The 21,890-nt window shown below is 38.2% G+C and overlaps 1 protein-coding gene across 3 annotated transcripts in view; it reads left to right on the top strand.

Moving 5' to 3' along the window:
• The window catches only part of LOC131234351 (nucleobase-ascorbate transporter 12-like), a 68,111-nt gene extending 50,910 nt beyond the window's left edge, over nucleotides 1-17,201 (top strand). For all 3 annotated transcript variants that reach the window (XM_058231169.1, XM_058231168.1, XM_058231167.1), the window contains 3 exons: nucleotides 13,662-13,896; nucleotides 14,945-15,231; nucleotides 16,772-17,201. In XM_058231169.1, the coding sequence (XP_058087152.1) occupies nucleotides 13,662-13,896; nucleotides 14,945-15,231; nucleotides 16,772-16,993 (744 nt within the window). In that variant the 3' untranslated portion in view covers nucleotides 16,994-17,201. The remainder of the gene's footprint in view (nucleotides 1-13,661; nucleotides 13,897-14,944; nucleotides 15,232-16,771) is intronic.
• Nucleotides 17,202-21,890: the final 4,689 nt, after the last annotated feature.

The following is a 21,890-nucleotide window of genomic DNA, read 5'->3' as shown; positions in this document are numbered from 1 at the left end:
TCGATATTCAAATATCGATCATATCTAATCTAGGTTGATATCATCGAATTCGGACAATGGAATATCCAACGTGCTTTTAGGAAAATCTTCTATAAAAGATCGATGAATCGAACTAGGTATTGATATCATCGACATTTGAAAACCGATTACATTGTGGGAGGATCGATAATATCGAAGCCAGTTGTCTCATATTTAGCTGGCTCTCATGTTTTCATTGTCGAAGAATCGAACCGTGGTTCGATGAAATCGGAGTTCGAAATCCGATGACATCGAAGCATGTTCGATATGATCGAGCTGTGTATAAGAGATTCAACTGTGACTGTCAGTAGAGTTCATATCATCGATCTGTCCCTTATGTCTCAAAAGTATACGTTTGATGATATCGAAGATGGCTCGATGATATCGAACTCTGTCAAAAATCTGACTATTTTATTACCGTTGGATCTCTTTGCCTATTTAAGGAGAGCTTGCTATTAGTTGCAGTATTGAGAAAAATAGAGAGAGCTTTGAGAGAGTAACCCACATCACCTACCCTAAGCCCTTTTTCTCAAGGGAGTTCATTCCTCAATCCACCCTCATCATTGATATTCAATAGAGTGGATTGGTGAATGAACTTCCGCATTCAAGGATCTTCCAGCTACCGCCTTAATGGCAGATCATTGAGCCGGGATCCCTTGAATGCTTAAGATCTTGGAATTACTCACTCTCTTCAATAATTATCATTTAATAAAGAGTAATTACCAACATAACCTTGACCCAACCCATCGCCATACATTGGAGCATCATCAGTGTTGCGGATCAAGGGAGCTGAAGATTCTTCGTCATCAAAGGAGGAGATCTTCATCAACGTGCTTAATGAGGCTCATTTACTTATCTGTAAGTCATTAAAGTCCAGAGACCCTGCTGATCATTCCTTTGTGTAGGATTGGGTCACAAGTGATTCTCACCCCTTTCAAGTCCTTATAGGAGGCCTTCGATGGGAGAGTACGTGTGGGTGTTGTGTGTTGACCCTTGCTCTTGTAGAGCATAAACTTAGGTCCTTAGTGTAGGTCCTTGGCTTGTGTGACCTAAAACTTAAGTGCTGTGTGTTGACCTTTGCTCTTGTAGAGCGTAAACTTAGGTCCTTAGTATAGGTCCTTGGCTTGTGTGGCCTAAAACTTAGTTGCTGTGTGTTGACCTTTGCTCTTGTGTAGGGCATAAACTCTAGGTTCCTTGTGTAGATCCTTGGCCTGTGTGGCCTAAAATCCCAAGTTCCTTGTGTGGATCCTTTGTTCGTGTGTAGAGCATAAAACCCGGTTGCTGTGTGTTGACCCTTGCTCCTGTGTGGGGCATAAACTTGTGTCTCGTGGAGACATGCCTAGGTTCCTTGTGTAGGTCCTAGAGTCGAGGTTGTGAAGGTTAGAGGTGAACCTGATTTAAAACCTCCTTTAGTGAGATTTGGTACACTCAAGGGTTGAGTGCATCCGCCGGAAGTGGAGTAGGCGCATAGCCGAACCACTATAAACGACTGTGTTTGGGATTGATATTTTTGCCTTACTATTTGTGTTTACTTTAAATGTTCTCATAAAGCATGCTCACATGATTATTTAGAACTGATAAGAATCACATCTCTCACACACACACAGTCGTATCATTCGCTCATCATAGACTAAGCTAGCATACTGTTTAAATACTGGATTGTCTTATGATTGGATCCTCTATTTGGCTTTGAAGCCATTAGAGTTAAACTGGGGTCATCTTGATAGAAGTTTGTTAAATCAGGATTATGTCAATAGGATTTTAAATCATCATAAAATTTTTATAAAGTCCTATTCACCCTCCTCTAGGACACTTTGACATATTCCCACTTCTACTAAAACAGTCTTTACTGCAATTTCATCTTTCTCTTACCCTCTTGATCCCTCCTAATTCTCTCTCAATCTCTCTCTTTTCTCTTAAACCATCTCCTAATCTTTCTTTCTTTCTTTTCTTTCTTAATCTCACCCTAATTCTCTTTAATCTTTTTCTTCCTCTTAATCTCTCTCTATTCTTGCTAGAAAAATGGTAGAAATGAGAGGGGGTCAGGGGATTTTGTGGTAGAACTTTTAGGCTATGGAGGGAATAAGAAGATGGAGGGGTAAAATGGGGAGAAAAAGAAGGAAATAATGATGGCTAAGTATGGGTAAGGGCATGGGTTGCATGAGCAAGACATGGGCTTGTTTGACTAGTGAGGAGAGAGAGAGAGAGACATGAGTGATGGATGACTTGATTGATTGATTGGACAACCATGGGATTTGTGCAAGTGGGGCTCGGGGGCGTTGTGCGACCTACCTCGGATTGTACCCAAAACTGCAACTTATAATTTAGGGATCGCAATGGGGCATGCCGTTCGGCGTTAGAATCGTAGCGCCCGCGCGGTTGCTAGGGTACAACTCTCGGGTGCTGTCGTACTAAATAGGGTCGCAATCAAAGCTCGTCGATACGGTCCGCCGGGAACATGCCTGCATTGGAAATGAAGCGTATAGAGCGTTAAATAGGGTACGGGTTATACAACCTCCCTATTTATTACTTATTTAAAATGCCCGTGAGCATTGTTAATAGAAAATAGAAAATTCAACTAGATTTTTGGTGGGAAGGAAGAGATGATGGGCATAAATTCCATTTCGTAAATTTGGGAAGTAGCACATAGGCTGAAGGAGGAAGGTCGGTCGGTTGGGGTTGGGTAGAATGAGAGAAAAAATTGGTCTCTAGTAGGGAAATGGTGAAGTTTTGGAGAAGAGATGGAGGCTTTATGGAGGGAGGTGATAGGTTGCAAATATTGGTTCTCAGACGCGGGGAGATGGGTTTTTGGGCATATATTTGGAAGGGAAGGTTGTAACGTGTGGAAGGCCATTGATTTAATTGGTAGGGGTTATAGGGCGAATGATCACTGTATTACAAGCATAGTGGGGCATCTGCTTAAGGCACACGGTTCATGGTGGGTAGAGGCAATCGCATTCGGTTCTTGAAAGATGTATGGATTGGCGATCATAGTCTGCAAATGGCTTTTCCAACCTCGTTCTCTATTGTTGTAAGCAAAGTGAGGCCTTTTTCAACAAGTTGTATGAAATGGTGGGGGGTTCAATAATTTGGAATGTTAAGCTTAGAAATAACTTGAGAGATGATGAGATGAGGGGCTTCATTGCCATTTTGGAGGTTGCAAAGGAAAAATTGATCCTTAAAGTGAGGACCGGAGGGTTTGGAAGTGGTCTTCAGGGGGAGTGACTTCATCTAAATTAGTTATGTCTAAGCTATGTGTATCCGGTGGAGGCATCCATTCCTGTGCTTGCATATGTAATGTTCCCATTCCTTCTAGAGTGCAGGCATTTGTATGGATAACCTCAACGAGTAAGATTTCAGTCACTGCTGATAATTTGAGAAAGCTGCATATTGCAGATATAACTTTCCTATATCTTCTAACATTAAATCAATACAATGTGCCGCCTATGGTGCCCAAAATAAACGTTGCCTCTTCTCTATAAGTTGGTGACCGACAATTGCATAATTAGCTCTGTCGTCCGTAATAACTGGGACAACATATTCCTCTCTTACTTCAACTACATAATCTAACAATTTAAATAAATAATCAGCCGTGTGGGAATGGGCCGATGAATCCACGGACTTTAAAAACATTGTCCCAGTTGGGCAATTTATAAGGAAGTTTATCAATGTCCGACTGGATCTATCGGTCCATCCATCGGCTAGTAACGAACAACCATATATTTTCGAACTTTCTTTGTATTCGGGGATAATTTTTCTAGTAGACTCCAACTCCTTTTTTAGGCAACTCACCCGTAATTCATGACAGGAAGGGGGTTTCAAAACAGGTCCAAATTTTCCAATAGCTTCCACCATTATTTTAAAACTCTTCATCTTCACTGTGTTAAAAGCTATACCATCTTGATACAACCACTTTGCAACGTACTGAATCATGGTTTTTCTATCCTTCTTCTTATATCGATTTTCTAAAGTGGTTTGGGCAGGTTCTTTGCCCTTACCCCTTTGGCCGACCACATATTCTGGATGTGGTCTACATCACCTATCCATAGGCCCATGCCCCACGGGCCCTTTTGGCTACTGATCTAGATCACCTTGTGGATGTAGGTGGTGTAGATTCATCCAAATCTACTATATTGATGTCCTCATAAGCTTCTCTCTCTATAAATTCTTCTTGTATAACCGTTGTGTCATGTCTTTTGCGAGCATGTTTGTCCATGCACTATGATTTCCCTACAGATCTCTAGAGTAACATTAGGACATGCTCGTGCATTTGCTCCCAATCTGTGCACAAGGTGTTGTTTATGCTGTCCAATACCACCAGGACTTATGAATCCGCATAGATCACACACTACTTGGGACTTTTCACCGGCACTTCGATAGTGCCTGTATTTCTTACCTGGCTTATTTCTTCGACTTCAAAGTAGAATATTGGGAAGAAGACATGATGACACTATGTAGTAGGGTAGATTAGAGTAGTGACCATAGTGTGCTAGTGTACGAGTCTAAGTACTAAATTAAGTGGTAAGTAGTACATACTACTAGGTATTAGTATAGTAACTACTAAGCAGTGACAACTAAGTAGTAACTACTAAATACTAGCGAGAGAGAGAGAGAGAGAGAGAGAGAGAGAGAGAGAGAGAGAGAGAGAGAGAGTCTTGAAAGTTCAAACAAACAAGAATGAATCTAGAGAGTAGAAACAAATAAGAAACTAGACAGTAGAAACAAACAAGAAACTAGAAACTTAAGCAAACAAGAAACTAAAAACTTGAAAAATGAAACTAGAAACTAAAAACTTGAAACTAGAACTTAAAATTAGAAACTACAAACTAGAAAGTAGAAACTACCTACAATTACAAATTTACAATTTAGAAATTATAATGAAACAAAATAAAAGACTTTATTTATTTATTTATTTTTTTGAAAGATCATTGAAATTTCATTCAAAGGAAAAAAGAGAAACAAAAGGAAAGGGAGAAAACAAAAACGAAAGCAACAACAAAAAAAAAACAGAAAACGGTCCGCTGAGAAGTCGGACCTTACGACGCCGATAAAAAGAGAAAATCAGACTCTTTGAACCTATCGTCAGACGCTGCCCACTCTACAAGCATGCGTTTGGCATTTGAGCTAATCTTGTTCACCGGATTTGAATGGTTGTCTTGACTCGTTGAGTCTTGAGTGTGATTGCCACTTGATACTTGACTTGGCTATTGAGTTGTTGAGTCTTGAGTCTTGACTCTTGATAGATGATAATTCTAATGAAAGAAATCAATAATAGATTACACAAGTTAGAATAGAGATTAGAAATTTAAAAATTAGAATAAGAGAAGAAATGAACAATAGATTAGAATAAGAGAATAGATTAGAGAAGAGAGAAAGAGATAAGAGTGAATAGTACAGTGATTCTTCTTGTCTTGCTTCTTGATCTTGAATTTTTTATTCTTGCCTTCAAGTGAAAATAGTAAAGCTATGAAAAATTATGAAAGAGATTAAGAGAGAATGCAGGGCTTATAGGCAAAACTTCCAAAAAAAAAGAAGAAGCTCAAATGGTCAGATTTCTGACCATTGGAGTGTATGTGATTGCATATGCCATTATGCGATCACATATCGCTTTATGCGATATGCGATCACATACCATCCAGATAGCATATGCGATTATGCGATCGCATAATTGCTTATGCGACCGCATATGGCCACATTGGATGTGAACACTAGCAAACACCGGATACCATATGGAGATCTATACACAAAGGAAAGGGAGATTACCACAAAGGTATATGGGAATTCTAGTGAAATGTAGTTAGAGCGATCGGATAGAGAAGAAATATTTATGAAGAGAAAATGGATCAGATGGCTCTAACACCTGTGTAAAAAGGTAACAAGGGAAGAGAAATATGGAAGAAGAGAGAGATAATGAAAGAGGTAATCTTGGTTCTTTCGAGATTGGATTTGTTTCAAGAGATGAGCAAGGTGCAAATTCTCATTTTCAATAGTCTTGGGGTATGGTTCCTCAAATAGGGTGGAATTGTTGGCCATTAAATTAGGGGAGAAAATCTTTTCCACTTGGGGGGCTGGTTGTCAATGGCAAAAGGGTACTTTCGTAATGTGATTGCCTGGGCTTTCGGAAAATGTGATTCCCTATGAAATCTATCCTATGTTTGACAACCCAAGAATGCATTTTACATACCCACTTTTACTGTTGACTCCCTTGCAAATGACCGGGAGTTTCTCTTTGTATAGGGGACGCCTATCCAGTGCCTCGATGGATCTTGTTTCTTTTCACCCATTGAGCCATTTAAATAATATCTTTGGTTATCAATTAAAAGAATCAACTTATTCTTCAAGAAAAAAAATAATCAACTTGGTTAGTTGGGCCCAGGGTGTGCCGAATCGGTTACGTATCGACCGTAACGGTGCGAACCGTTACCCGTTTCGGGGCCGTATCGGCCGATACGATTTTTTGTACCCGTATCGGCCGATACGGGCCCGTTACGGGGTGTAACGGCCGTAACGGGCCCGTAACGGTAACTTTTTTTTTTTTTTTTCATTTTTAGCTCATTTTTTGCTGTTTTTTTGAAACCTCTTGCTTCCAAACTGTTTTTCACTCATTTTACTACTAATTTCGACCAACCTTAGCTAGGTATTTGAGATAAAAACACATTATATCACAGATTTTTTTGAATCAAAGCTCGGTGGGCCATTTTTCAGAAATTCGTCAAAAATAGGTATTTATACTTTTTTAAATATGTTTTGCTGTTTTAATCATGTCATATGATGTGTTAATCATAGTACAACATGTTAATGTACATTTTACAGATTTGGGGTGCCATTTAATAATTTTTTAATATTTTTTTCTATTTACGCATGAATTTTGGCCCCTTTTTTTAAAATTCGAAAAATCAATTTTTAATGGTTGTTTTGCTGTTTTAATCATGCCATTTGATGTGTTAATCATAGTAGAACATGTTAATGTGCATTTTACAGATTTGGGGTGCCATTTTATATTTTTTAATATTTTTTTCTATTTACGCATTTATTTTGGCCCTTTTTTTGAAAATTCGAAAAATCATTTTTTAATGATTCTTTTGCTGTTTTAATGACATCATATGATGTGTTAATCCTAGTAGAACATGTTAATGTGCATTTTACAGATTTGGGGTGCCATTTTATATATTTTTTATATTTTTTTCTATTTACGCATTTATTTTGGCCCTTTTTTTGAAAATTCGAAAAATCATTTTTTAATGATTCTTTTGCTGTTTTAATGATGCCATATGATGTGTTAATCATAGTAGAACATGTTAATATGCATTTTACAGATTTGGGGTGCCATTTTATATTTTTTTATATTTTTTCTATTTACGCATTTATTTCGGCCATTTTTTTGAAAATTCAAAAAATCATTTTTAATGATTCTTTTGCTGTTTTAATGATGTCATATGATGTGTTAATCATAGTAGAACATGTTAATGTGCAATTTACATATTTGGGGTGCCATTTTATATTTTTTTATATTTTTTCTATTTACGCATTTATTTCGGCCATTTTTTTGAAAATTCAAAAAATCATTTTTAATGATTCTTTTGCTGTTTTAATGATGTCATATGATGTGTTAATCATAGTAGAACATGTTAATGTGCATTTTACATATTTGGGGTGCCATTTTATATTTTTTTATATATTTTTTTCTATTTACGCATGAATTTTGGCCCTCAAAAATAATTGCAAACACCTAAATGTAAGATATTTTCATATTACATTCATTCTAATATATCTATCATTGATAGTAGATAGTTAGAAAATTAAATATATGAATTTTGTAGTCAAATTCAGGTTATCTGGTTCATAAATTCATCAGATAGTCCGATACAACTTCTCACCAAAGAGTGGACCGTTACACCACCATAAACATGTTCCAATTTATAAATGAATGCATATTTGGAATGCTTAGAATATTTCGGATTTAATCCATATTTTTTCATATTTTTTTGACAAAAAAAAAATTTTGCACCGTTACGGGCCGTTACGCCCCCGTATCACCGTTACGCCCCCGTATCCGTATCGGTTTTGGAGGTCACCGTTACGCCAACCGATACCGATACGGGACACCTTGGTTGGGCCCCTTGTTAATATAATGTGCCTTGGAAAGCCAATGTTTTATGTATGATCTCGATTCTTCATTAACAGAATGTTTTGTTTTTACCTCAATTAATTGTGTTTGTGGAGCTAATGGAACTTGTGGATATTCTTATGGGTTAAAGGAGAGGGTTTCCTCTCTGTCCAAGGGAAAGATGAGTATGGACACTACGACCACTGGCCAAGGGAGAGTTGTGGTTTATGGATACCAGTACCCTAAACTTCTTGACCATTATAGTGAGAGTGGACCATCCATGAAACGGTTCGGTGATGACACGAGCAATTTTTGTCAACTCAGGTCTATACTCAAGCTCTATAAGATATTAAGTAAGAAAGGGTGACAGATTTAATTTTAGGGCGGATCAATGCTATGTTAATGTTCCCTTTGCCAGCAAGTTTGGTCTGCTTTTCCAGATTGCAAATCAAGGTGGTGAAGTTAAGAATTTCTTCAACAGCATTCAGATAAAGTGGCACGGTTTCCTCTTCCTTAGAAGGAATTTGCAAGATGATGAGATGCTTATGTTGAGCTAGCTGTTGGTATTGCTTGAAGACATTGACTTCCCTCTCAGGTGAAGACAACATGATTTGGAAGGGAATCAGACGGGGTTTCTTCAGTGCGATCCTGCTATGAATCCTTGGTGTCAAAAGATGTGTCTGCATCCTCTGCTTTCTCTTGTATTTGGATAGCCTAAGTCTTGCTAAAATCAATGGCTTTGTCTAGAAAGTGGTCGCTGATAAAATCCTCATGTTGGGCCATCTCAAAAATAGGGGTTATGCTCCCCAACCAGTGTGCTTTGTACCATTGGGACGAAGGAATGGTAGGCACTGCGGTTCTGCTTGGATTGTTTGGGCTGCATTGTCTGATGAGTTCAGCATTCAATAGGTACTGCCCAGATTGGTGGAGGGGCTGATTGCCGGTTGGGTTAACAAGCCTTTTCTCCTTTAGGTGCACAATTATGGAAAATGGCCCCTCAAGCTATCCTCTTCTCATTATGGCTCGAGTGTAATTTTTGAGGCATGGTTTGCAATGCTTTGAGAGTATTTGAAAAAGTGTGTATGATGATCATAGACTGGTGCAAAGCAGACAATATATTGAAAGGAATATCAAAATAAATGATTAGATCGAAATGGAAAGAAATAAGCAAATTTGGTGTTGGCTTCTAAAAAATGAGTTAGAGATGGTCTCCTCCTCTAGATGGTTCATTTATGCTGAATTTTGACGGGAGATCCATTGATAATTTCGGCTGATAGGGATCGGGGGCGCTATTGGGAATCACAAAGGCAATCGCATTGTAAATTATTCCAGTCCTCAGGCACCACTTCTAGTTTGAGGTGTTAATGCTTCAGGGGATAATGATAGCAGTTGACCTTGGCCTCTCTCCCATGATCATTGAGGGCGATTTGGCCAACACTGTTAATTGGGGATCTTTGGAGTGCGTGGTACAGGAAGTTGTGAATACCACGGATGAAATTCAAGATATTTACTCAGGTTTAATTGTCGGATTCTCTTATATTTGTTGTTAGGCTAATCAAGAAGCATATGTTTTGGCTAAATCGGGAGTTACAAGGGATCCTCTTCTTATTTCTGATAGGAGCCATCCCAATGGGATTATATTTTCATTTTTCTCTGAGCATTGGTTTGTTAGTTTGGCCTATTTAGCCCCAATACTTTTCCTCTTTCCTTTTCCTTTTAATAAAGATTGAAGTTATCTATAAAAAATAATGATAAAATTCATAGTATTTTAAGCATTGTTTATGTGTATATGACCCAACAGGCCTTTTTATAGTGTTCAACTCCCTAGAGGCTTCTAGAAAGAAGCTTATAAAAGATTCATTAATTAATCTCTTATCAGTTCGCAGTGTTTGAAATATCGGCATTGCTACTAGTTTCGTTGGTTGGGGATAAAGAAACAATATCGATATCATTGATAATTGGAAATGTAGGGAAACATTGGGCAAACATGGGGAAAAGAGTGGAATTTTTCAGTGAAACTTCAAGAGATGCTAAAATACACATATTTTGCACATTTATGAATAAAAAAATTACAAAAAGAATGCATACATAATAAGTTTCCATTTAATGGGGGCCTAAAAGCATGTGCTATTGTAAGAAATTAGTCTAATCATCCAACCATCCCATCAGTCTATCCAACCATCCCATCCAACCTTCCATTCAAACATCTATCGATATTTCAGAATATCGACAACATACGATATTTTGCTGAGAAATTGTCGACAACTGAAAAGAAATGAAAGATTGTGGTTTCAATATCACCCATGTTGTGATAACGATAATATTGTGATGTTATCGATATTATTGTCGACAATTGAACATTGCACACAACTATGTGCCCATAAAAAATTTTGAAATGGCATTTGTTTTAATAAATAGATTTTTAGTAATATCAATACATTGGTTATATTATTCAAATATCTTTGATACACTACCAACACAAGCGACACCTGAAATTTACATAGTTGAAAATATCAGCAATACATTGGTCATTCCGATACGTAGGTAATACCAGTGTTCGAGTTGTCGGTATCGCTACAAGTTTCGCTTGCCGGAGATAAAGATATTATATCGTTATCGCCGCTAATATCACTAATAACCAGAAATACAAGGAAAAATGAAGAAACATGGGGGAAATGGTGGAATTTTTCAGTAAAATTTTAGGACATGCCTAAATACACATATTTGTATATTTAGGAATAAAAAAAATTACAAAAATTACAAAAAGAATGTATTAAATGATAAGTTTTCATTTAATAGGACCCAAAAAGTATGCGATGTTGTAAGAAATAATAACTAAAATGAATTTATATAATACAAATGCAACTATCATACAATAATTAAGATATGTAAAAGTAAATGAACTCACAAAGCACACCTTTTTTGCCATCCATCATCCCTATATGGAGTGATGAGGTGGCTTGTAGTCATCATCTGAATCTTGACCATAGGGCCCACCTCGATGTATGCATTGTATATCCGTGCCGTCCATTTATTTTGCTGGCTTATTTTAGGGTGTGGTCCCAAAATTGAAGTAGATACAAATTTCGGGTGGACCACACCATAGGAAATAATGGTTAATGACCATTAAAAACCTTTTGTGGGCCACAAATTTTGGATCAAGCTGATATTTGTGTGTGTGTGTGTGTGTGTGTGTGTGTGTGTATCCTTTCATTTAGGTTGTTTGACCTTATCAACAGGTTAGATGGTAAAAAAATAGTACTGTGGACCCTAAGAAAATTTTAATGGTGGGCGTTCAACAACCACTGTTTCCTGTAGTGTGGTCCACCTATAATTTATATCTTCTTAATTTTTTAGACCATGCCCTAAAATAATATGGTAGAACATATGGACGACATGGATATACAATGCACGAGTAGAAGTGGGCCCTACAGTTAGAGTCGCACCCAAGTCATTGGTTCCGGGGTCACCCAAGTCATGTTCCAACGAGGATTTGGTGCAAACTCATACAAGACGGCGCAACCCTTAGTGTGGGGACTACCTTGATGTATGTCTTTTATATCCACGCCGTACATCCAAAATTTAAGATTATTTTAGGGCATGACCCCAAAAAATGAAGTAGATCCAATTCTCAGGTGGACCCTACCTTAGGAAAAAGTGGTGATTGTCCATTAATGGGCCACAAAAGTTTTGAATCAAGCTGATATTTGTTTTTTGTTTTTTTTTCCTTCATCCATGGTCCTGTGACCTTATCAACATGTTGGATGTCAAATAAACATTACAGAAACATTATGGTGGGCCCAAGGAAGCTTTTAATGGCAGTGCGTTCAATCACCACGGTTTCCTAAGTATGGTCCACCTGAGTTTTGGATCTGCTTCATTTTTAGGCTCATGCCTTAAAAATGATATGACAAAACAGATGGATAGTGTGAATTTAGAATAAATACGTCAAGGTATGTCCCACGACAAGGGCCTCACCTTCTTGGGTGAAGCCGGGGTTGCACCCCACTCCCCCAAAATTGGGGCACGACTTCAGTGGATCCACGTGATGGAAGCAAGAACTTTCGGCGACCGAAAGCTAGCTGCAGCCACGGTGAAGTTCGTGAGAAATCTACTCCGTTCATCAGTTTTACCAGATCATGTTAGGAAATGGGCCAAAAAATGAAGCAAATCCAAAACTCAAGTGGGCCGAATGACTGGAAACAATGAGAATTGAACTTCCACCGTTGAAACATTCGTGGGCCATAGAAGTTTTGGATTAGGTTCATAATTTTGTGCTTTCAATTTATCCCATTAGGAATGACCTTATGGATGGTATGAATGGCATATAAATATCACAGTGGATCCTAGGGAGGTTTCAACGGTAAGCATTTCCCTACCCGTTGTTTCCTATCGTGGGCCCCACTTAGAGTATTGGAGCTACCTCATTTTTTGGATCATGTACTAACATGATGTGAAAAAATGGATGAATGGGGTGGATTTCTCAAAAACATCACGGTAGGCCCCGCCTAGCTTCCCACAGTCAGAAGTTCCTTCAAAGGGTTCTGCACACAATCAAAGTGAGGACGCATCCAGTGTTATCAGTCGAAAATATTGGCAATACTTAGCGATACATTGCTGATATCTGGAATTTCTTATACTACCGATGTTATCGATATTGCTACCGGTGTTATTAGTATCGCTGAGTTGTCGATGCAGATAATATCGGGGATACTTCGAACAATGTCAGTTCCCATATAAGGTTTCCTAAAATAATCCAATTACATTCATTTCCATTGCAAGTAAAGAAAATGAACCCAAATCAAAGAAGGAAACTTAACTAAAGAGTTCATTTCTAGAGAGTGCCATATTTACATTTTACGGTCATATCAATTTTATATTGTTGTTCTGTACAGTCTGAGCAAACCCTCTAAAAGTGGCTGTGTGGTTGGTATATAGGGCTGGTAAGGCTATATGGTTGGATTAATGGGCCTCACAGTCCAACCGGTCATCAATCAAAGCCATCTGATTGGATCTGTCTCCCATAGTCCAATTGGACCCATTCAGTTGTTCCCAATATGTCATCTAATCCCATCAACAATCAGATCAATCGAGACCCTTGATGTGGTCCATGTCTTCAGTATGGATACTTGACAGGCCTGAAACTCAATTGTGAATGGTTGGATGGCCCTGATCTCACACCTGGACTATTGAATGGGCCTGATTTGGTCTTGATCTGCAATTTGAATTCTTATGGGCCTGGTCACACTTGGCTCGGGAGCAATTCATGCCCTTATCAAATGATTGGCTGTCCTGGTTCCATCAGTTACCTCTCCTGGCTCTAAAATGCTGATCATGAGGCTAAATTTCAAATATAGTGTAATCATAAAACTCCAGAAAGTGTTGAAGTTCGCAATTTCATCTTGAGGAGATTGCGTTTGGTTACAGATTGTTATATGAGGCTACACCTTTAAGCGCTTGGAAGTTTGGAAAATGAGATGTTTTGATTTATCTTGTGCTGGCCTCTTGTTATAATGGTTGGGGTTTCTTGCTGTAGGTTGGATCATATCATGCCTCCTCTTTGTTGGTGGCATCCAGACCTCCAACTCCTGGAGTTCTCAGCCGTGGCATTGGTTTGGAAGGCATTTCGAGTGTCCTTGCCGGTCTTTGGGGCACAGGAACTGGATCTACAACCCTTACTGAGAATATTCACACCATTGCTGTGACCAAAATGGGTAGCCGGAGAGCAGTTGAGATTGGCGCTTGCATTTTGATTCTCTTGTCTCTTATAGGTAAGTGCATTTTCTGCTTTTGGATGCTGCATTGTGTAGTTTGGACACTGTTCACAATAACACGTGGACATGGACTGTGGCAGTCCTATGTGGCAACCTGTTTATGTTGTTGTTATAACGCATGAGGATGTGGGCCCACCTAATGGATGTGGATGTGGGCTGTCCCACTGTATGGCCGGCCTAGCTTTTTTCTCTTTTATATTTAGTATTTATGTTGGATTAGGACTTGTTTGGAATATGAACATAATTAGTTAGGGTATTTTTATACTTTTTGGTTTTTTATTATTAATATAAAAGGGAAGAGTTGGGATGTCCAACCCAAACTTTTTTTTTTTCCCCCCTCTTTTCTTCTTCTCTTCTTCTCTCTTTTATAATTAACAATATTGAAAGGCATTCAAATAACCACTTGCTCTAAAAGCTTGAGCCGTTAGAGGATGGTGTATCAATGTATATCAAGGGACTTTAACATCTACAAAGTGGGGTTTACTTGATACAAGAGGTGGCAGATTGTGGAGAGGTGTGCATGCTGCATGGATCTAGGAAAGCTCGATATGTTATTTATAGAAATGTTGTTGTTTCACATATCTAACTAATATTATTAATATATCCAGATAGTTAGGCATGCCCTAAAATTACATTAGTACAAAAAGTTGAAAATGCTGACACAAATAATGATTTCGTCTCCTAATATGCATGTCAACATGTGTCGGCCTTTCTAGAGCCCAGGCAAAAGAGGATGATGATGTGTATCAGCATGCATTGGAATGTTTGACAGGCATGCCCAACATTTCTTTCTGTAAAATGGTGATGATGATGACACTGATTATGATTGGTATATCTAATGGTGTGACACATCTGATGGGCATGTCTAACATGCCATTTCTTTGTCAAAAGAGTGTCATTTTTGTACTTGGCCATTGAACGGAACTTGTATGAAGAGAATGCAGAAAATCATTCTTCTAAAATTAAATTCCCTGTTGCTTTTTTCCTATCTCTTTTCCTGTTTTCTAGTCTTTGTATGCAACTTAGTATGCTTCTTTGTTCACAGGTAAAGTTGGGGGCTTTCTTGCTTCAATTCCTAATGTCATGGTCTCTGCTCTCCTTTGCTTTATGTGGGCAATGCTCGCGGCACTGGGTTTGTCAAACCTACGTTACAGTGAAGCAGGGAGCTCCAGAAATATCATCATAGTTGGGCTCTCCTTGTTTTTGTCCTTATCAATACCTGCCTATTTCCAGCAATACAGGGTTATTCCCAACACCAACTCATCCGTGCCGAGTTATTTTCAGCCGTACATAGTTGCGTCGCATGGTCCTTTCCGCAGCAAATATGGCGGGGTATGCATCTCTTTACATTCTCTATGTTTCTCCATTTGAAAGTTGGCTCATCTGCTTTTTAAGTTGGTTAGCTGTGAGATCTTGAGGTTGAAAAGGGAAAAGGAGAAAGGAATGACCATGTAAGCAGTTGCTCTGTGAGAGGAATTATTGAGTCCTGAGAGGCTGAAGACGGAAATGCGTATTTTACTGAGGTGCAGGATACCATACATGAAAGACCCGTAGTTTGGTGGTTCAATTGGGCCCACCATCGATGGTGGATGCTCCCCAAATTTCCCACTAACCTGTAGATAAGTGTGGCCTACAAATAGTACAGCAATGGTTCACATTCAATCTAAAATGGGCCTAGGATCTTGGGCATCCCACATCAATAGTTGGGCCAATCAGATCAGTGGTCTGTATTGGCCTCAAATGTTCTGAATCCTTTGCCTCAGCACACTACATTTCTTGAAGCTCAAGACTGAATAGTTTATGATTGGAATTCCATGGAATGACTACTTGAAAGAAATATTCTTTCTGCATCATGCATTCATGGAATTCAGGCAAGAGGGGATTCTCTATGGATGTTACATGGATATGCATCCCTGACCGCCCATTCATGGATATCATTATATACATGGTTCACACATAGTCATAAGTACACGATTCATTATTGAACTTCACATAGACCCACCAACATGCTATTGTGCTAATACATATATGTAACATGCGCAGCTACATTTCTGGAGGCTGCATTTTTGCGTTTCTACTGTATGCATGCATTTGCTAATATTGCATTATTATGTAGTACCAATAAGACTAGTTGACATGGATGTATGCACAGAGTAGCATGCCATTTCTGGTATGTGCTACATGGATACCCAGACAGCTACATCTGTGAAGACAACACACTGCTTATGTTTTGAGTAAACATGCATTTCAGCAATGATTTGGATGGAGATGGCTATGTATTTGGCAGGATGCTTATTGCTCTGTAAATTTACAATATTCGAGCCATAATGGGGGTTTTTCTCTTAGGCCAGAAACCCTATTGTAGGCCTCACCCTGATTGATTTTTATCTAGTGGGCCTCTTCATTTATTGTAGACTACCCAAAATATTCCGTCAGATGTCTTGGCCATATGATGGGCTGATTGTTTCACCTTTGAATATAGACAGTCAGTTGACCTGCCCATTTACAGGCGGATTCCATTAGGATAGCTCAGGCTGAGGAGATTTTTCATGGCATGGCTTTTTAACCATAAGAGGGGCCCATGGGGTCCCTGCTCATGGCTCGGTGGTAGACTCACAAGAGTTTCAACACTGAGGTCATGGGTTGAAGTACCCATTATGGTGTTTGTGGGTGTGAGTGTGTGCATTAAAAAAAAATAAAATAAAAGGGGGGGCCCATGGGATGAGAGGTCTAGATCTTGAAAAGGTGGGCCTTACCTGTACCATTTATTGATCCAACCAAAATGCTGTTTGCTCCAACATCATGTAGTTCTGGTACTGCTTATCATTGTTGGATTTGAGCTGTTGATGCTGTGACCTGGCTTCTATCGCAGCTGAACTATGTCTTGAACACATTACTTTCATTTCACATGGTCATTGCTTTTCTTGTGGCCGTGATCCTCGACAACACTGTTCCCGGAAGCCAGCAAGAACGAGGAGTTTACGTCTGGTCTGAACCAGAGGCTGCAAGGAGAGAGCCCAGCGTTGCCAAAGACTACGAGTTGCCCTTCCGAGTTGGGCGGGCCTTAAGATGGGTGAAATGGGTTGGTCTGTGAGCTAAGTTCCACCGAACATACATCATCATCATTTTGTTACGTTTCATAGACGGTCCGCCCACAGAGCCATCATTGGTGTTGTAATTCTAATCACAGATTCATGGACGGTCCGCCCACAGAATCATTGTTGGTGTTGTAATTCTAATCATAGACAATGTATGTTGTACCGAGTCATAGCAAATGAGTGACCCCAGATGGGTCTTTTTTCTTTCTCACGTGCTTATGATTGCTAAGGTGGGCATTCATGTTGTTCCACTGTCCTTTGGTGGAGCAATAGCTCAATGCCTGGAAAGATCTGCCGTGTTGTAATGTTAGATCAAAACTGATGTAGCACCAAGTGCAGAACATGTCCCAATGGTTTGGGCGGGCCATCATGGTCACGGTTCTTGGTTCTCATCTGTCCCGTTGATGAGGGGTTGACATTATAGGGAAATGAGCTATTGTTTTTGTACAGTAATTACGAGTAGAAAGCATGGTCTTTTTGAGAAATGTACTCTTTTGAGTCTCATTTTCCAAATTTCAGTTAAAATAGTCTGTTGTGCCGCATTTAAGCCACAATTCAGTCCGCTTACTGATGCTACCTGCCACCATGTGAGCCTTCTACGGGCGTGACAAGCTATCACTTATGGTTTGGTTCTGGAAATAAGCTGGCCCAAAAATCAGGCCCATCTAGTCATAAGGTTTACCACAACATTAAGCTTGGCTTATTTATTTATTAATTAATTATATTTTCCTTCTAGCTGTACATTTGTTTCGAGAACTATGGTTTACCAGATGAGTAGAAGGACATATGATTCTGGGGCCTGCATCTATGTGTGGGACCCAGGGATGGCTTGCTTCACGCGTGGTGGTTGAAATGGCAACACGCACAGAAGGGATCATTGATCGATACCGATATACTACACAACTTTCACGATGAGTGGACCTGATTGTCAACAGCCAAACCAACAAAATAAAAAAAGGGTGGCCTGCAATAACCACCACCAAGGAAACATGGTCCACCTCTCTAATCTAACTGTCTAGATTATCTTCTAGGGGTGGCAGAGATGGGCTACTTTGCATGTGGCAACTCAATTGGAATTGAGGCGTCTCTGGCTCTAAAATATTTCAGGTGGGGTCCAAATCCCACAAGTGGCTGCCAAAGAATGTGGGCCTCTCATGGTCCGTTTTTTCCAATGCCCGCCTTTCCACATTGGACAATGTGTATCGACACTGCTCTACATTTGTTTTTGTTTTGTTTTGTTTTGTTTTGTTTTTTTTTTTTTTTTCAAATTTCTTTTGGCTTGAATGCTGCCTTTCGCAACAAAGCTTTAGGTAAGAAACCATGAGTGATGGAACATATTGTTACAAAGTTAAGCGTTGGATGTGGTCGAAAGTCATGGGAATGTATCGGAATGGATTGAGCTAAGGTATGACACGTATGTGATTATCCCGTCTGATCTATGTAATTGTTACATATGAGCGTACGAGCTGCCATGGGCAACGTTGCACCATTTGGTCACTCATCCAACTATTACAAATTAAATATATGTAAATCGATCCACTCCGTCCAAGCTATGGGGCCCTTGAAGATGGAGGATATCCTGAAGGTTGGTGGGCAAATCAGATGGTTTTAGTAAAGGGTGTACAGTTGTAGTCAAAAGAAAAGAAAAGGAACCATGTAGAGATGTAAAGGTTAAAGGAAGGGTGTGTAGCTGTGGTCAAAAGAAAAGAAAAGGAACCATGCAGAGATGTGGAGATGAATGATGATATTTTTGAGGTGAAAAACTAATTAACTATCGTGGATCTTCTTATTACACGAGATGATTCGGTGTTATTCAACATGTCCGATTACACCACTACCAAAGGTTTGCAGGACAGGTTATGGAACTTGCATGAACAAAACCTACGTTAAACACGATTTTTCTCTAAGGCAACTATACAACCTTAGGATTAAGGGTCTTCTTTCCTAGAACACTTGAATGGGTTTAATAACTGGATTAACATGATGACTGTGATTGATATGAAAATTAATAGTAAGGAAAAAATTGGCTATTATATTTTGTTTGATGCTAGATTTGTGGGATGGTTTGACTGTGAATCTCATCTATATGGTCTAGATATCAACATGAAATTAGTTGTGCCTACATTGCTTAATAAAAAATCTTATAGAAGGTACTTGAGAGATTTGGTGATGAAATGATAGTTAGAGAAAGATGTATTAAAAGAGGTACCGATGAGAGAAATTAGATGTGATCTAAGTTGAAAGGCTAGAAACAGGAAAATGTTGAAATTGTAGAAAGAAAAGCCACTTGTATAAAAATTATAAATTCAAGAATACAAATAAGGAACATTCAAAACTTGATTCACATAATCAAGTACTAAATTCAAAATGTTTCTAAGGAAACCTACTTGAAACGGATGATTCATCTGGTGATGGAAAAATGTTGTTAATGATTCCATGAGGGAATTTGAATTATCAATGAATTGTAGATTCAAGTGCTACATTTCACATGACACCCCTAAAATGACTGGTTTTATATATATCGATTGTGTGGTGGCAATACAGTTTACATGAGTGATGATAACATAAGTAAAATTGTAAAAATTAAAGATGTCAAAATAGTTATGTTTGATGGTATGCACGTATAGTTTCAGGCGTATGGCACCTGTTGAACCGATGGGGGGTCTTCTGTTGTTGAGAAAATTTGATGAAGATTGCTGTAAATTTCTGGCAAAAAAGATTGATTGAAGATTGTAAAGAGAGTGATGGAAGTTGAGAATGGAAAGTTAATGGGTGGTTTAAATTCGTTGATCAGATATATTGTTGTTAATAATTGAACCCAAGAGTTGATAACCACAAGTGCAAGACTGCAAAGTAGTAATAACTCGGTGAGACTGAGGTTGAATCCTTAGGAAATGGTGAATACAACCTAGAACTAATTTAAAGGTAGTGAGTTGCTTGGGTTTTCAATCCAGCGAAGTAGAAAATTGTTTTAAAACAATAAATAAAAGACTAAGTATTTAGGAATTCACTTATAGAAATCACAATATCTCATTCACTGATTTAATGCTTATAACGCAATTGAAATCGAAGTCCTATCCTATTTAATCAGAAGATAATTCTATTAAACCAATCATCAACACTAATAAGAATATAAATATGATTGAATGATTCTCTCATGAAACACTCGAATCTTAATCGTAGGGAATCAAAAGCGTCTAAAGCACCTTTAGGTGACAATAAATCAATCGATTATACATATTAAATCATTTTCCAATTTAGGCTAAACGATTGTTAAACCCAAGCATTTATTGTACTTTGAATGCATTACAAATCCAGAAATAAACAACTCAAAGACTTCAAAGTAAAATCCAAATCTATTTCAATCTACTATCATCATTCAAACCAATATTATTGAATTAAATAAACTAAATATTGTAATTAACTGAGACTAGCCTAGCATGACTAGTATCATAGAATAAAAATAAAAGAAAAACTAAAACGATAAACTAAAATTGCGAGATCGAAGAAGGACGGCTCTATAGAAGCTCTGTCACCCCTAGATCTCTTTTCCAAGCCTTAAATCGTACTTTGAAAAGCCTAAAATATCCATTTAAATAGAGAATACTCACACTGACTTGGAACCAACTTCAGAATTTTGCACTTTTGTTACGCTTTAGTACCACCAATTGTAGCATTCGGTCACATCGAATATCACTTCGGTTGCACCAAAGTAGTTTATTGTTTGTAGCCGAATTTCCTCTAATTTCTTCTGAAGTTTCTATCTCTTTCAAGTCACATCAAACCTTCCTTCGGTGGCACTGGACCTTACTTCGGTCAGACCTTACTGTCTAACCAAATTAACTCTGAAAATCACAATTTCTCGATGGACTTGGAGCACTCAATGGTTGTTGATATGCATAATCACCTATATAATAATCATGCATCGTCCTAATCGGCGGAGCATCATATACCTCATTCTCATCATAAATAGGTCAATTCTTAATCATAGTTCTAATTAATTTATACGACATAGGGTGTTTCCTAACATAGTGATTTGACAACACTTCAACTAATATCCTGTCTCTTAGAAGTTGTTTAGAGTTATCTTGTGTCCACTCAAGCATGAATATGATAACACCTTGATTTCTGCTTATACTCCTAGAAGAAAGGAAAATAAATAAATAAATACAAATCTAAAATGAAAGTTAAAAGGATAGTACCTGAGATGAAGAACTAGGTTAGAAAAATCTACAAAATAGAAAACAGATGATGTTAGTAAATTCAGAAAATCTGAAATAGAACAAACCCTAAAAAAAAAAATAAAAATCTAAAATTCAAAACTTAAAAACAAAACACTAGGTTAGAAAAAATTAAAAAAACAACTCTAACCTACGATGAAAATTAATCTTAAAAAAAAACAAAACCCTAAACCTAACGTGTTCAATGACACTATTCGGCAATGACGCCAAAAACTTATTAGGTAATCCGAAGTGTAGGACTGTGAAGTAACATATTCTCGTTGAGACCAAGATCGAACCACGTGGAATGTGATAACACAACCGGAACTAGTATAATATTTAAGAAATCTAGTAAATAAGATAGGAGTAAAAGCTGAAATTGTGGTGAAGACCGCTTTAGTCAAAGTGGGAATATGTCAATATGTCTTAGAGGGGGGCAAATAGGGCTTTTTAAGTTTTATGGTTTATTTAAAATCCTATTACACTAATCCTAACAGCAGACACATATTAGGCTTACTCAAAAGTAACTCTACTAGCTTCCAAGCTTGGTAGAGGGTTCAATCACAAACTATTTAAGATGTAAACAATATTCAAACTAGTTTATGATGGATATGACTGTGTAAGTGTGTGAGGTGTGATCACATATATTTAGATATGAAAATATTAAAGCAAA

The sequence above is a fragment of the Magnolia sinica genome, chromosome 19 (assembly GCF_029962835.1).
Source record: "Magnolia sinica isolate HGM2019 chromosome 19, MsV1, whole genome shotgun sequence".
Classification (NCBI taxonomy): domain Eukaryota; kingdom Viridiplantae; phylum Streptophyta; class Magnoliopsida; order Magnoliales; family Magnoliaceae; genus Magnolia; species Magnolia sinica.
The sequence above is the reverse complement of the archived record's forward strand: the minus strand, read 5'-3'. Positions and strand labels throughout refer to the sequence as shown.